Source organism: Trichechus manatus, unplaced genomic scaffold (assembly GCF_000243295.1).
Source record: "Trichechus manatus latirostris isolate Lorelei unplaced genomic scaffold, TriManLat1.0 scaffold00097, whole genome shotgun sequence".
Taxonomy (NCBI): Eukaryota; Metazoa; Chordata; class Mammalia; order Sirenia; family Trichechidae; genus Trichechus; species Trichechus manatus.
This window is the reverse complement of record NW_004444033.1, coordinates 8,762,886-8,778,696: the sequence shown is the minus strand read 5'-3', so window position 1 is coordinate 8,778,696 and position 15,811 is coordinate 8,762,886. Positions and strand designations below refer to the sequence as shown.

The 15,811-nt window shown below is 39.3% G+C and overlaps 1 protein-coding gene across 1 annotated transcript in view; it reads right to left on the bottom strand.

The window, feature by feature from the left end:
• Window positions 1-15,811, bottom strand: part of LRGUK (leucine rich repeats and guanylate kinase domain containing) — a 135,585-nt gene that overhangs the window by 76,583 nt on the left and 43,191 nt on the right. The window contains exons 8-10 of the mRNA XM_023737149.1: window positions 5,775-5,855; window positions 4,720-4,806; window positions 3,224-3,330 (exon numbers count right to left, since the gene is read on the bottom strand). Of these exons, the coding sequence (XP_023592917.1) occupies window positions 3,224-3,330; window positions 4,720-4,806; window positions 5,775-5,855 (275 nt within the window). The remainder of the gene's footprint in view (window positions 1-3,223; window positions 3,331-4,719; window positions 4,807-5,774; window positions 5,856-15,811) is intronic.

Genomic DNA, 15,811 nt, shown 5'->3' with positions numbered 1-15,811 from the left:
AACAATATGTGTACTGACTGTTTAATGAGAAACTATTTGTTCTGTAAACTTTCATCTAAAGTACAATTAAAAAAATTAAAAAAAAAAAAACAAAGGGAAAAGCAAAAGCCCGTGGAAAACATTTCTAAAAAGCCCGGTGAAACGGTATCTCCAGGAATCCTAAAATACAAATGGCGGGGATGGTGGTGGGGGGGACGAATCACCAAAGCCTCAATGTTTGCATGATATTGGAGTCTGAACAAGATGAAAAAGAAAACAATGGGGCAGCATCTGACAGACCACAAAACAAGGGAACCCCAAAACAGCCAATGGGTTTTCACTGGAAAGCAAGCAAGCTGAAACTAGGAAGTGTTTCACACGCTCCAATATTGGGTAAGTTCAAGAGGACCATGTTAAGAAGGAATGAATTCTTAAAACGAAGCCACCAAAGCTTGCTTCTGAAAAGTGAGACCCACATTAAGGAGAAACTGATGAATCCAAATTGAGCAGAAGAGGATCCACAGAGCAAAGAAGAGAGAAGGTGTAGATCAAAGTGAGGAGGTGGACAGAGACAGAAATTTCAGAAAGCAAGCCACCACATTTTTGACCACTACACAGAATCAACAGAAGAAGAAAATAACATGAGGCATTAAAAAAAAACATAAATTAAAATTAGAAAAAATGAAGTGGCAGAACTCAGAAAGAATTAGAAATACAAGGAAAAAAATCATTTCAGAAATGTAGACTAAACTAGAAGGAATGTTAGAATAAACACCACATATAACGCTTTAAGAGAAATAGGTTAAAAAATATTCTAAATTATAAAGAAGTGAAGACCCACTCAAATGTGACCATCTGGCTTTTGACAAAGGTGTAAAAATAATTCAACAAAAGGTGCTGGAGCAATTGGACATCCATAGGCAAAAAAAATGGACCTCAACCTAAACCTTGTCACACCAGATAGCAAGGACACTATCAATGACTTCCAGGCCAGAGTCAAGGTACTGCCAAGTTGGTTTTTGTTTTTCTATTTTTTTTTCAGTGAAAATATACGCAGCAAAGGATACACCAGTTCAACAAATTCTACATGTATAATTCAGTGACACTGTGACATTCTTCAAATTATATAACCATTCTCGCTATCCTTTTCCAACTTTTTCCACCACCATTAACATAAACTCTCTGCCCCCTAAGCTTCTCATCTAACCTTTCGAGATGCTGTTCTCAATTTGATGCCACACAGATAAGTCTTTACAAGAGCACAATGCTTAAGGCACAAATACTTTGCTAATTAAGCTAAACTGTTGGTTCAAAGACCTCTGGGGAAAGTTTGAGTTTGAGTTTTAAGGTTTAAAGATTATCTCAGGACAATAGTTTCAGGGATCTGTCCAGCCTGAATGGCTCCAGAAGATCTAGATTCCATTATGGATTTGAAATTCTGTTCTGTTTCCCCCCCCCCCTTTTGATCAGGATTCAGCTGTAGAATCTTAAATCAAAACATTCAGTAATGGTAGACGCTGCCACGTCATTATAGTATTGTATCCTCTCCCGATCATGTGCAGAGAGAGGATAGTGATTTCCCAATAACGCAGCTTAAAAGGTCCAGGCCCAAGAGTCAGGGGTCTTCTCACAGAGTCTACTGTCTGGTGCCTCCAGAAAGCTCTGCACTGGCCATAGAGGGAAGAGCAATGGCAGAGCTGCACATTGATTCTGTCTCCATGAGTTTTCCACAGTGAACGCTGCTCCTTCCTGGAGCATCCTGGGCTGCTTGGCCATTTGCTCTTGTTTTCCTGGCAGCCAGAAATAATCAAGATATATGTGTTTATCAAATGTTGCGGCAATCTTCTTTGATACATATTTTTTATATAGATACAGCCTAAAGCATGAAACAGCTAGCGATCTCAGAAACCAGGAACAAAACACAATGAGGACATAAGTGCCCTTCTTTTAAATCATATGTGCTTGTCCAGATGTATGCAAATGAATGATAAATCACTTCACCGAGAGGGCTACCATAAGCTTAAAAAACTGTCCATGTCTACATTATTAAATTATATGTAAAAATCATGTCCTGGGATGCAAAATGAAACATTTTGCTGGCTGTGGGAAACCAATGATGGAGCAAATTCTGCATGGAGAAGTCACTTATTCCAAGAGATTTTACAAGTATTTTTAACATGCCTTTGGGTATTGATAGAATTTCTGTATTATACTTATAGTATAAAGGGACATCTGCTCCAACAGATTGTTTAAAAAGAAATGGAGAAACCGTGGTAAATCTGTCTTCGAACTTAGAGGTGAGAGACTCTATTCATGTGTTCAACCAAGCTGGGTGACTCCCCATTGCAGGGCTGATTGCAACGCAGCACAAGAGACAAATTCAGGTTTCCCTCAGGATAGCTGGGCTTCCTTCTAGGGACTTCTCAGTGATCTGAATTCATGGAATGCTCTTTGGCAGGGGTATTTAGCATTTGCTCACAGCTAAGGAAGAATTTACCATGGATATAAACCATCACGACTCTGTTAACGAGGCTAAGGTCTGTGGTTCTAGCCTATGACAGAAAAGTTAACAACTTGCTTTTTTTTCATTCCACTGTTGTAGGTTTGGAAATCCTGGTGGCGTCGTGGTTAAGTGCTATGGCTACTAACCAAAATGTCAGCAGTTCGAATCCACCAGGCGCTCCCTGGAAACTCTATGTGGTAGTTCTACTTTGTCCTGTAGGGTTGCTATGAGTCAGAATTGATTCGACTTGACAACAATGTGTTTGTTTTTTTTTGGTTGTATGTCACAGGCTAGCCACCAGACAAGGGGCCAAGTGAGAGGGTGACAGATGCATCAACTCATTGCTACTCTTGGGAAACCCATTCCCAAGTGCAGTCTATTCAAGCATGTGATAATAATACACTGTAACCAAGACAACACCGTCTATCAAATAAAGACCTGGCGCCTTCCCTCAGACCCCCAAAAAAACCAAACGCGTTGCCATCGAGTTAATTCCAACTCATTGCGACCCTACAGGACAGAGGAGAACTGCCCATAGGGTTTCCAAGGAGTGGCTGGTGGGTTTGAACTGCTGATCTTTTGATTAGCAGCTGAACTCTTAACCATTGCACCGCCAGGAAGATGAGAAAGCAGCATTTATAAGAAATAACGGTGTCACAAAATCCACGGCTCGGGACAACGATGAGCCTGTCTTCTGCTTGCCCACTCTTGAGTTCCACCCTGGGGATTCGTAATAAATACCTGTCGAAAATTCTCTGCGGCTGCATCATGCTGTTTACTACATGGGTCAGGTGGTCTTGAGCGGCGATCACTTCCGGGGGAGGGTCATACTTATTAACTGCCGAAACCTTGTCCAGAATTAAAAGTGTAAAAACAAAAAAGTTTAGTTTCTAAAAAGAAGACAAGGTTTAGGTTTTCTGTAATGAAATATTTCAGACATGCAAGAAGGGTTTGGAAAATAATGTAATACACGTCCAGGAACCTCTAGGTCCTATCTTCACCTCTAGTTAATGTTCCTAAAACCTAAATCATGATAATTGTTTGAAAAGGGAGAGGTGGAGTCCCTTGATCCCCTGCTTTTTTAGACTTATTGGTTTGGGAGGGAAAAAGCACAAGAAACCGCTAAAGTCCATGATTACTTTTAATATAAACTTTCAAGTTTTAGTACAAGAAGAAAGAACGAAATTCATGGTTCCAAATTTCAGGTAGTTAGTTGATACTGCTGATTTTTTTTTCCCCCCTCATGCCGTCTCACCAAGAACTATTCTCATTATTTCAAATTCTACAAAAACTTCCATCTCTTTTAGCATAGCTTTCTCCATTCAAGGTTCTGGGCCCTTCCCTCATAATACACCGTTCCTCTATCCTTTTCTTTCTGTCATGGCTGGAAACATTGTCCTCGTCTACCACACCTTTGCTTAATACCTGGCTGTTCAACGTTATTCCCCTTGAAAAATGTTAAGGGAAAGGAGAAATCTAATAAATGACTTGGAGTGTGAGAATGTTAACAGACTTGCTAGCATCTGTAACTATTTTTAACCAAGATTCCAGAAATGCATTTATGAGATGGGATTTCTGCCTCTCTACATATTTATACCTGTTTTCATTCCTACTCTCAAATTTGCATCCAGTCTAAGAAAGTCCTCATTAGTGGAGATTACAGCTGTCATCAGTCCCTAAAACAAGACAAAGCAGCCACCTGAGGGAATGGGGAGGGGGTGCAGGTGCTTGCATTTAAGATCTGGTTACTCCGGGATTGTGTGACCAGAAGAGTCATTATTTTAAAGAGCAAAATTAAGAATTTAAAATATCAGAATAGTGGTTTATCCAAGTTGCTTTGGATGGTATGGTATAATGACATAATACATTTCTTATTAGATGAATTTTGAAAGTGATACGGAATCATACACCCTCCAAATACAACAGTTATCCAAATAATCTACCGTAATGCTGCCGGCCCACAGAAATGGAGCATTGCTGCTGGTCCCCAACACCAATCTCTGTCCTTAACAACAGCAGTGCTTTCGCTCATTTGTGTGGGTGGTCAGCTCTGCAGAGGGTTAAACTTCTAGAGGGTTAAATGCATAGATCCCGAGACGAGAATACATTCCCCAAATAAAGAATAAACTTACAGGTGGTTATGTGTCCCATTTATTTATGACATTAGTCCCGCATCAGGCAGCATGAGCTTTTGAACAAATTAACCCCAAAACATACAAAATGATGTGATTACATACCTTTTCTTCCACTTTAATCTTCCTGTGATCTAATTCTGTTAATTGTAGTAGCATAAAAATTACGAAGAACCAGTAATCAGATTTTTCCTAGTTAAAATATCAGGAAGATGATTGCATTACTTGCCTTTCCCCAAATAAACAAGCACCAGCATCCCGTGCTCATGAGCTTAGGTCTCCCACCTTCTACCCACTATGTTCACACACACATGTCTGGTCTATACCTCTGCTTTCGTTCATTCGCCAGTGGACAAGGACACTACTCTACCGTCTCTCCTGTAGTCAGCCACCTGGGGGAGTCACAAATGACTGGGCAGAACAGTTACATGGAAATTCAATCCCCAGGTTCACTCTCATGGACAGTGATGCCACAGCTTGTTAGTCAGGTAACAAGATCTTGTTTCCAAAGACCAAGTCAATTTAGGTGCTACTTTGCCTAACCCTCTAATTGTTTCCTAAGAGTTAGAGAATGAAGGTAAACCCACCATCCTCGCACTGGTTGATGTTCTTATCAAAAGTACTTCTTGAAGAATGCAGAATAGAATTTCAAATTCTCAATGGAATCCAGACTTTCTGGAGCCAATGAGGCTGAATGAATCCTCAAAACTATTGTCCTGAGATAACCTTTAAGCCTTAAACTTTAAAATGAAACTCTCCCCTGAAGTCTTCTTTGGACCAAAAAATAGTTTATCTTAATAAGTAAAGTATGTCTGCCTTGAGAATTGTGGTCTTTTAAAGAATTATCTATGCAAGATCAACAGCAACTCGAAAGGTTAGATGAGAAGCTTAGGGGGCAGTGAGTTTAAGACAATGGTGGTGGAACAATTTGGAGAAGGATGGCAAGAATGTTTGCACAACTCAAAGAATGTAAGAAATGTCACTGAGTTGTACATGTACAAATTGTTGCAATGGTGTATGACTGGGTATATTTTTATCAAAATAAAAAAAGGAAATAAAATTTATTAAATTTATAAATGCAAAAAAAAGTACTTCTCCAAGAATTTCAAGATAGTCCCTCCCCACCCCTCACCTGCCACCTGCTGTAAATGATCTCTCACCTGAATTGGATTTCTTAGAAGATTGAGAACTCGAAGGAGAGGTAGATTTTTAATGTATTCTAGTTCACGCAGCTCAGCAATCTGTTTAATCAAGGAACCAAAATATTATCAACAAACTAAATTCACAAAGACAAAAGAAAACACTTTTGAGCACTTTTTTTTTTTTTTTTTTTTTAAACTGCTCTATTGAACATCCAGCTTTTCAATGAGAATCCCCTAAATCTATGCAGGAACAAGGAAATTATTGTATACCCCTTCAATAAATGTGAACGCCCGAAGCCACATTTTTTTCCCCTGCTCTACTGGCTAGAGATCAGGAAGTAGATCCTCATCTCATCAATCTTTATTTTAAGGAAGAAATAAAATAGTATGCAGAGTCAGTAGAAAAACAGTAGAAAAAATGCACACATTAGCTTCCTAAACTCTCCACCACCTTGCCTCTCTAAACTAAAGACAGGTAGTTTCATTTAATTTCCTAAAATTAGCATAATAATTACAATTTTATCTCAATAAAATTGGTATTGAACTTTTGCAAAAAGTTAATAATTGATTTTTTATTGATATTCCCCCCCCCCAAATATTTCTGCATGCATCATAAAAGCATTCCAGTAGCAGAGCTACTGATAATGACTGAGTTTTCCAACTGCCAAACACAGCTAGAATGTAAACTATTCCCCATCCTGAATCAGAGGAAGAATATATGCACCACGTTCAACGCATGCCATTTTCAAAGACCTGCATATATTACTCTGGTGATGGGAATGTTGTGCTATTACACCCATCTTTTTCCGTGAAATGACTGGACTCATCCATTAGACTGCCATTTGGATTATCTATAAGAAAAAAGGGTCAATTTTTTTACATTGTGTTATTCAGGAAGGTGAAAAAGTAAACTTGGTTCACGCTGCTCATTCAGAACTTTTGAACGATGAATTGATTTTCCTGCTATACCATTCTTGTTCTTGGGCCAAACATAAACATTGAGATGTTTTCCTCAGTCATCGGGTCTCACCAACAAGGCCCTGCCATGTGCACTTATAGGCACTGCTGGTAGGAATGGAAGTGGGTACATTATTCTTTTTTGCTTTTTTTTATTGTTGTAATTAAATGAAGTTTACATTTCAGGTTAGTCTCCCATACAAAAATTTTTTTTTGCATACATTGTTATGAGACCCTAATTGCTCACCCCATTCTGCGACAGCACACTCCTCCTTTCTGCCCCTGATTCCCCATGACCTGCCTTCCCATCTCACCTCTGGACAGAAGCTGCCTGTTTAGTCTCTTGTATCTACGTGACTAACAGGCACACTCTTCACGAGTATCACTTTATGTCCCACAGTCCAGTCCAATCCCTGTCTGAAGAGTTGGCCTCAGAAATTGTTTTAGTTCTGGGCTGGATAGAGAGTCCAGGGGCCATGCCCTCCGGGGCACCACCAGTCTCAGTCAGACCGTTAAGTCTGGTCTTCTTACTAGAATTAGAGTTCTGCACCCCATCCTTCTACTACTCCATCAGGGACCCTCTGTTGTGTTCCTTGTCAGGACGTTCATTGGTGGTAGCTGGGCACCATCTAGTTCTTCTGGTCTCAGGCTGATGAAGTCTCTGGTTTATGTGGCCCATTCTGTCTCTTGGGCTAATACTTTCCTTGTGTATGTGGTGTTCTTCGTTCTCCTTTACTCCAAGTGATTGGGAACAATTGATGCATCTTAGATGGCCACTTGCAAGCTTTTAAGACCCCAGATGCCACTCACCAAAGTAGGATGCAGAACACTTTCTTAATAAGCTCTGTTATGCCAATTGACGTAGATGTCCCCTGAAAGCATGGTCCCCAGACCCCCCATCCCTGCTACTCTGTCTCTCAAAGTATTTGATTGTATTCAGCAAACTTCTCAGCTTTTGTTTAGTCCAGTTGTGCTGACTTCCCCTGTAGTGTGTGCTCTCCTTCCCTTCACCTAAGATGATCCTTATCTACTATCTACTTAGTGAATAACCCTCACCCTCCCTCCCCACCCCTGTAACCATCAAAGAATGTTTTCTTCTGTGTTTAAACCTTTTCTTGAGTTCTTATAATAGTGGTTTTATACAGTATTTGTCCTTCTGTGACTGGCTAAATTCACTCAGCATAAGTTCCAGCTTCCACCACGTTATACGATGTTTCACAGCTTCATCGTTGTTCTTTATCTTTCTGTAATATTCCATTGTGTGGATATACCATAATTTGTTTATCCATTCATCCGTTGATGGGCACCTAGGTTGTTTCCATCTTTTTGCTATTGTGAACAGTGCTGCAATGAACATGGGTGTGTACATATCTATTCGTGTGACGGCTCTTGTTTCTCTAGGATATATTCCAAGAAGCGGGATAGCTGGATCATATGGTACTTCTATTTCTAGCTTTTTAAGGAAGCGCCAAATCGATTTCCAAAGTGGTTGTACCATTTTACGTTCCCACCAACAGTGTAGAAGTGTTCCAGTCCTCTACAACCTCTCCAGCATTTATTATTTTGTGTTTTTTGGATTAATGCTAGCCTTGTTGGGGTGAGATGATATCTCATTGTAGTTTTGATCTGCATTTCTCTAATGGCTAATGATCATGAGCATTTCTTCCTGTGTCTGTTAGCTGCCTGAATATCTTCTTTGGTGAAGTGCTAGTTCATATTCTTTGCCCATTTTTTAATAGGGTTATTTGTCTTTTTGTTGTTGAGGTTTTGCAGTATCTTGTAGGTTTTAGAGATTAGATGCTGATCGGGTTTGTTGTAGCCAAAAATTTTTTCCCAGTCTGTAGGTTGTCTTTTTACTTTCTTGGTGAAGTCTTTTGATGAGTATAAGTGTTTGATTTTTAGGAGCTCCCATTTATCTAGTCTCTCTTCTGGTGCTTGTACATTGTTACTTGTGGTTCATATTGTGTTTATGCCATGTATTAGGGCTCCTAACGTTGTCCCTATTCTTTCTTCCATGATCTTTATCGTTTTCGATTTTATATTTAAGTCTTTGATCCATTTTGAGTTGGTTTTTGTACATGGTGTGAGGTATGGGTCTAGTTTCAGTTTTTTGCATGTAGATATCCAGTTATGCCAGCACCGTTTGTTAAAGAGACCGTCTTTTCCCCAGTTAATGGACTTTGGTCCTTTGTCAAATATTAGCTGCTCATAGGTGGATGAGCTTATATCTGGATTCTCAACTCTGTTCCATTGGTCTATGTACCTGTTGTTGTACCAGTACCAGGCTGTTTTGACTACTGTGGCAGTATAATAGGTCCTAAAATCAGGTAGTGTAAGGCCTCCCACTTTGTTCTTCTTCTTGAGTAATGCTTTATTTATTCAGGGCCTTTTCAGAAGTGGGCAATCTAAAGGGCAATCTGATGTGTCCAATATGCACAAGCTATGAACCAGCTATCCTATTTTAAGAGGTTTCTTCTAAAGAGAGCATCAGACATGCAAAAATGTAGATACAAGAATGGTGAGTCCAAAGTTGTTATAGATGAATTGTGTTGCCCAAAAATATGTGTTGAATTCCTGGCCCTTGTACCTGTGGATGTGATCTTGTTTTGAGACAGAGTTTTTCTTTTGTTATATTAACGAGGCCATAACAGCATAGGGTGGGTCCCAATCCTAATCACTTCTGAGTTATAAAAAGAGCAGAATAGATACAGAGACACACACTGGGAGAAGTCAGATGCCAAAGAATGCCATGGACCTCACGGAGCTACCACAAGGAAGGACCTCCTCCTAGAGCCATGCCCTGAATTTGAACTTCTACCTTCCTGACCTGTGAGGAAATAAGCTCCTGTTCGTTTTGTTATAGCAGCACTAGGTAACTAAGACAAACGTTATCTGTAAAAGTAAAAAATTTCCATATTCCTAAAAATGCCATCTCTGTGTGGTAAAATGAGTCACAGTACAGTCCCACCACAGGAACACTAAGCTGCCCTTTTAGAAGATGATGGTTTCTGTGGTGGTTGACAAGGAAGGATCTCTTTGACATGTTGCAAACATCACAAATAGAATGATTATAGACTATGTAAAATCACATATTTCCCAGACGTCGGCTGGCATCAGCTGGTCCTTCCAGAGTCAAATGAAGAGATCCAGCTTCCCTCCCTATCCTTCTAAAAGCAAGATGAGATGGAAAAAAGCAGAGGTGACAAGCATAGTGTCCTTTGGCTCCATGTTCCTACTTCGGCCGAGTACCCACTGTCCTGCTGGTGGAATGAAAATGTCACCTCCCCAAAGACTGTTGTTGTCGGGTGTCATCAAGTCGATTCCTACTCATAGCAAACTCATGTGACCGAGTAGAACGGAGCAGCTGGGAGGGTTCAAATTGCCAACCTTTCAGTTAGCAGCCCAGTGTTTAACCATTATACCACCAAGGCTCCTTCCCCCAAAGATATCCACGTCCAAATCCCTTGAACCTGTGAATATTACCATACATGGCAAAAGGATGGCTATTACTTTAAGTGGCCGAAGATGTGATTAAGTTAAGGATTTGCAATGGGGAGATTATCTTGTATTACCTGGGTGGACCCTAAATGCAATCACAAGTATCCTAATAAGAGGAAGATGGAAAGAGATATTATCACACAGAAGAAGAGAAGGCAATGTGACCAGGGAGGCAGAGATTGGAGTAATGCGGCCACAAGCCAAGGAATGCTGGCATCCACCAGAGCTGGAAAAGGCAAGGAACAGATTCTCCCCTAGAGCTTCTAGAGGGAGTACAACCCTACCTTGACTTCAGCCCAATAAAATGAATTTTGGACTGTGGCCTCCAGAATTGTCAGAGAATAAATTTCTGTTGTTTAAGCCATCAAGTTCAAGGCAATGTGTTACAGCAGCTATGGGAAACCCATAGCAGACCCCATTGCCATGTCTTTGCTCCCCAAATTCCACAGGCCCAAGGCTATGTGCGTAGCAGACTTTTACAGAAGGTGTAGAGGCAACAGTACCCCAACCAACCTATAGTTAAATGTTACCAGAAAGGTCAGCCCTCTGCTGCCAAGATTGTCTCACCAGCACTGTTGATCCAGATTCCAGTCCGCCCTCTTCTCTAACCTCCTCACCTCTCTTCTCAGCTGGCACCTCCCACCCTCGGAAGCCCATGGACTTCCCAGATAGAGCAGTCTAGTGAACCCTTTGTCTGCCATTTCCTTCCAGGAAATGGTGCTCTTCAAGCCTCACCATCCACAAACTCATTCAATGAGTTAATATATGTAAAACGTTAGGCTCAATGTTTGCACACAGTAAGCACTATGTATTAGGTATTCAGAAGAAAAACATTTTTAAATCAAACTTTTATGTTGTGTGATTGCAAAGCTGAGATCTTTGACTGGTCTTAAAGTAACAGCATAACTTGGACAAGCTCTTTTTTAATTAACATGTTCTCTAGACCAAGTGGCCAATTGGATCTTTTCCTAAAAAAGATATTTGCTTCCTTAGAAAAAATCAAATACAGCCAGTTAAAAAATTTTTTTTCTCTGCTACATATATATGGATCTATGTGACCATAAATAGAAAAAGATCTAGAATGCTGTTTTCAAACTGTGGGTCTATATGCATAGTGAATCCTGAAATCAATCGAATCAATCCAAACTAGCAGTTTTTAACTTGCGGTTTTTTAAGTGGGATAAAATGAAATAGAAAAATTATTGGAATGTATTGCTTGTGATAAGGGTAAATATTGTTTCAAGAAATTTGGGGTTCAGTTTTTTGTTTGTTTTTGTATGTACATATGCTTGCATGTGTGTAATAAGTTGCAATGAAAAGCGTATTTCTTACTGTAGGATATAGCCAAAAATGTTTGAAAGCCCCGGTTGAGAAGGATATCTTAATAAAACGTTAATGGTACAAGCAGGTTGCAAGAGATTGTTGCTTTCTGAGGTCAGAGGAAATAGATGGTGGCCAGCTACCACCAAAAACTATTCTGACCAGGGATGCAATAGATGTTCCTGGATAGAATGGGAGAAAAATGTAGAACAAACCTCAAATTCCTAAAAAAGTCCAGACTTACTGGACCGGTAGAGACTGGAGGATCCCCAGAGACTATTACCCTGAGATACCCTTTAAGCTTGCAACTGAACCCACTCCCAGAGATCACCTTTCAGCCAAATGATAGATTGGCTCATAAAATAAATAATATCACCCATGGATATTGTGTTCCTTTAAATAATCACCTATATAAGACCAAACAGTTAACATTTGCCGTAAAGCAAAGATGAGAAGGCTGGGGAGGAAGGGAGGGAGGTGAGGGGCAGAGAAGCTAGATTAATGGAAATAGAACAACCAGAATGGAAATAATGAGAAGGCTGACACACTGTGAGAAATATAACCAGGGTCACTGAAAAATATGTGTAGGAATTATTAAAAGGGAACTTAATTTGCTGTGTAAACTTTTACCAAAAATACAATTAAAAAAAAGAGATTGTTACTTTCTTCTTTACATTTTCTATATTATTTAAGTTTTCTGTAAGCCTATATTTTTCTCTATGTATAAGTTTAAAAAAAAATTTCCAAATATCATGAAGGACTTCACTTGCAATAGTATGAATACAGTTTGTAATGTATAGAAATACAACTTCATTATATCTAAATCCATAATTGTAAATTTAAAAAAAACCTAAATACCCAACAGTTTCAGAGTAGTATATGATTAATAATAAGAAGAAACTCTTCTTCGAAGAAAACCACCGCAGAACGATTAGAACTAACTTAGCAATGCATCACCAGGTGGGTTATCGGGCTCTTTACCTGGCTGCTCCTTGTGCAAGTTCTTTATTTCTCTCGCTTTCTCCTTGGTGGCTTGTATAGGAATTTCTGTTTCTGTTCCACCTCATTTGGCATTTGCTTTCCAGCACACATTGCTGATTCTGCTCACTAATTTGCAAGAATATAAAACTTGGACTAAAATCCGTGCTTTCTTGCTTTTATCTTTAATTTAGGATGCATTCATTCTATACGACGGTTCAACCCACCAGCCGCTCCATAGGAGAAAGATGTGGCACTCTGCTCCCGTAAAGATTTACAGCCTTGGAAATCTGCCCGATAGGGCAGTTCTACTTTGTCCTATAGGGTCACTATGAGTCAGAATCCACTTGATAACAATGGGTTTTTGCATTCTATAAGGGGTTTGAACAATTATCAAACTGTGTAGATAGAGACCATCTCTTTTAAAAAGGGTGCTCTATGTCACAAGTGATATAAGTCAGAAGCCATAAATACTAAGAAAATGCAGCTTTAATTAAAAAGCTTCGGAAGTTTAAATAAGTGCAAATGACTGGCCAAGAGAGGGTTAGAGAAGTTACTTAAAGAGGAAATAGCTGGGTCCTCAGCAGCCCTGTAACAAGAGAACCATGAGCAGGACAAAGACTGACGGTGGAGTTTCATACTGGCCTGGCACATGTACTGACGAATATTATTCCTCTCTTTTACTTTGCCATGAGTTTTAGAAAAATAATAAACCATAAGCCAATTTCCCCTGTGATTATAGATGCACCCACCCTAAGTAAAATATCAGTAAAACCAATCCAGCTGGATATTAAAATAAAATGATACAACTAAAGTAGAGATTATTCCAGCCTTCCGGGAAGGCTGAAAACTAGCAAAGTTGTAAATATAAGGCTTCATAACATGAGAACAGAGAGCAACAACGTGATCATCTGAATGGAAACGGGAGAGGATTTGATAAAATTCAACACTCATCACTGATTAACAAGAAAAACAACTGTGAGTAAAGTAGTAATAGAAGAATACATCCTCAATATAATAATGTTTTTATATCTTCATTAAGTTAAAGATTAGGCTAAACATTATTAGAAGGGTCTCCATTAAAATCAGTAGAAGGCCAAGAGTGTCCACCACCATCATTATTATTTATAATTGTTTTGAAGCGTTTAACCAAAGAATATGAGGGGGAAATGAGAACTATAAGTACAGAAATAGGACATAAAATTATCATTATTGGCAAATGAGATGATTATCTCCTAGAAAACTCAGAAAAACACTTAGAACTTTTAAAATAATTAATTATTATGATCATATTCAAAATATGTGTGTACAAATGTACATATGTATATGTATGTGTGTTTGTACATATGGAAAGGATGCCATCAACAAAATCAATCAGAATTTTTAAAAATCTAAATATCTTAATAAAAATTTGAAGGATTGATATAAAGTAAATTATAAAACTATCATGAGACACAAAGAATAAGAGGAAATAAATAATAAGTGGAGAAACTAATTATATTCCTGGATAAAAAAAGGAAATATTTACCAGACATCAAATCTTCTTAAATCAACATCTGGGTTTAATGATATTCTAATCCAAATCTCAGTGGGACTTTTTTGGGCAACATGGCAAGGTAATTTTAAGTTCAAAGGGAAAATTAAACTGAAAGATATCAAAGAAATTTTCAAAAGGATTAGCCTTAAAGTGGGGGGAACTTCTTACCAGTTATTAAAAACTGTTCACAAAGCTAAAGTAGGAGCAGTAGTGGTGGTGGTGGTGATGATGATGATAAATGCATTACTAGAACAAGAATCAAAAAATGAATCAATGGAACAGAATAAATAGCCCAGAAACAGACATTAGTAGAAGTTAGAATGGTATATATATTAAAATGAACAACAAATCAGTGAGAAAATCTGTATTATTCAATAGAACCATTCGCTAAATGAGAAAATGAATGGGAATTATTCAGCACAACACTGAGCATACAGGAGATCAATAAATGGTAGCTGTTATCATTATATTACTACTAGATATCAGAAGACATTAATTTAAATATGTGTTTTAATTATACCAAAAAATGAATCATGGATTAAGAATCAGAAATTTAAAAAAGCCAGAAAAAAAAGTTTAACTGAACACCTACTAGATTTCAGACTGTAAAAGGATCATTAAAAAAACAAAAAGGAATACAGAGGACTTCCGGCAATATGGCGCTCTAGGCAGAAGCACCATGCCGCCCCTCCACAGCAAAGATCCAAAAAACTAAGCCGAACAGAGAAACCACAATCCTGAAACCCTAAAACATCAAATGAAGAGATAAAGAACTCAGACAAGCACCAAATGGAGCGAGAAAACTGACAGAGAATGGAGAGTGAGGAGAGATTCATGCAGAGGTCGCCTATTAGCTAACGCAGCACAGATCCACCATCTTGGACTCCTATCAGAGACCAGCAAACAGGGGGTACGAGAAAGCAGCTTCACGGAGCTTCCAGCAGGAGACAAAACAATCAGTAATTTGCGATATATGCTTTCCCACCCCCCACACTCCTTCACCCCCACTTGGCCTCCTCTGCTTCCCGCAGCCACCATCTCTTGTCCAGGAAGCACCGGCTGCTTGAATTCCACCCACCCGAACGGGCCAGCTCTCTGAGAGCCATTTGTTGGCTGCTGGTGTTGCTTTTTTCCGCTTCTTTTGATTTCTTCCTTACCTCTCACCACCTCCCACTCCTTTCATTCAAATACCTGGCTCTGTGCACCATCTTTGCTTCTTGCTGAGGGGCTGCGGAGCTCCATTCGAGTGTGGAGCTGCTTCCTGGTCTGGGCTGCCGTGCTGGTGGGATCCCGGGGCTTTTGTTCATTTGTTTGTTTTGAATTGTTTGTTTGTTTTCTTTTCCTTTTCTTGAGTTGTGAGCACGTTCTGGCCAGGCGGTGCTGCATGGCTTGGAACCTACCCCATCGGCTTGCACAGACCTGTAGAGGGATCCCTGAGGACATTTCTTTTTTCGTTGGGTTTTTTTTTTTTCCCCTGTTTTTTTGGGGGCTTTTCTTGTTCTTCTTTTTTTTAAATTTCTTTTGTTTTCCTTTCCCTCTTTTTCCCTTTTTGTCTTTCTTCATTGCTCAGTTTCTCGTCTCTCTATATCTTCCTTCTCTTTCTTTTCCCTGAATACCCGGCGTTGTATACCTCTATGCCTTCTAGCCAGGCTGTACTGCAACACCTGAGAGCGACTTCCCCAGACCTCATAGCTGCACCAGTGGGATCCCTGGGAACTTTGCGGTTCTTTAACCTTTCCGATTTTTATTTATTCATTCTTTTCTT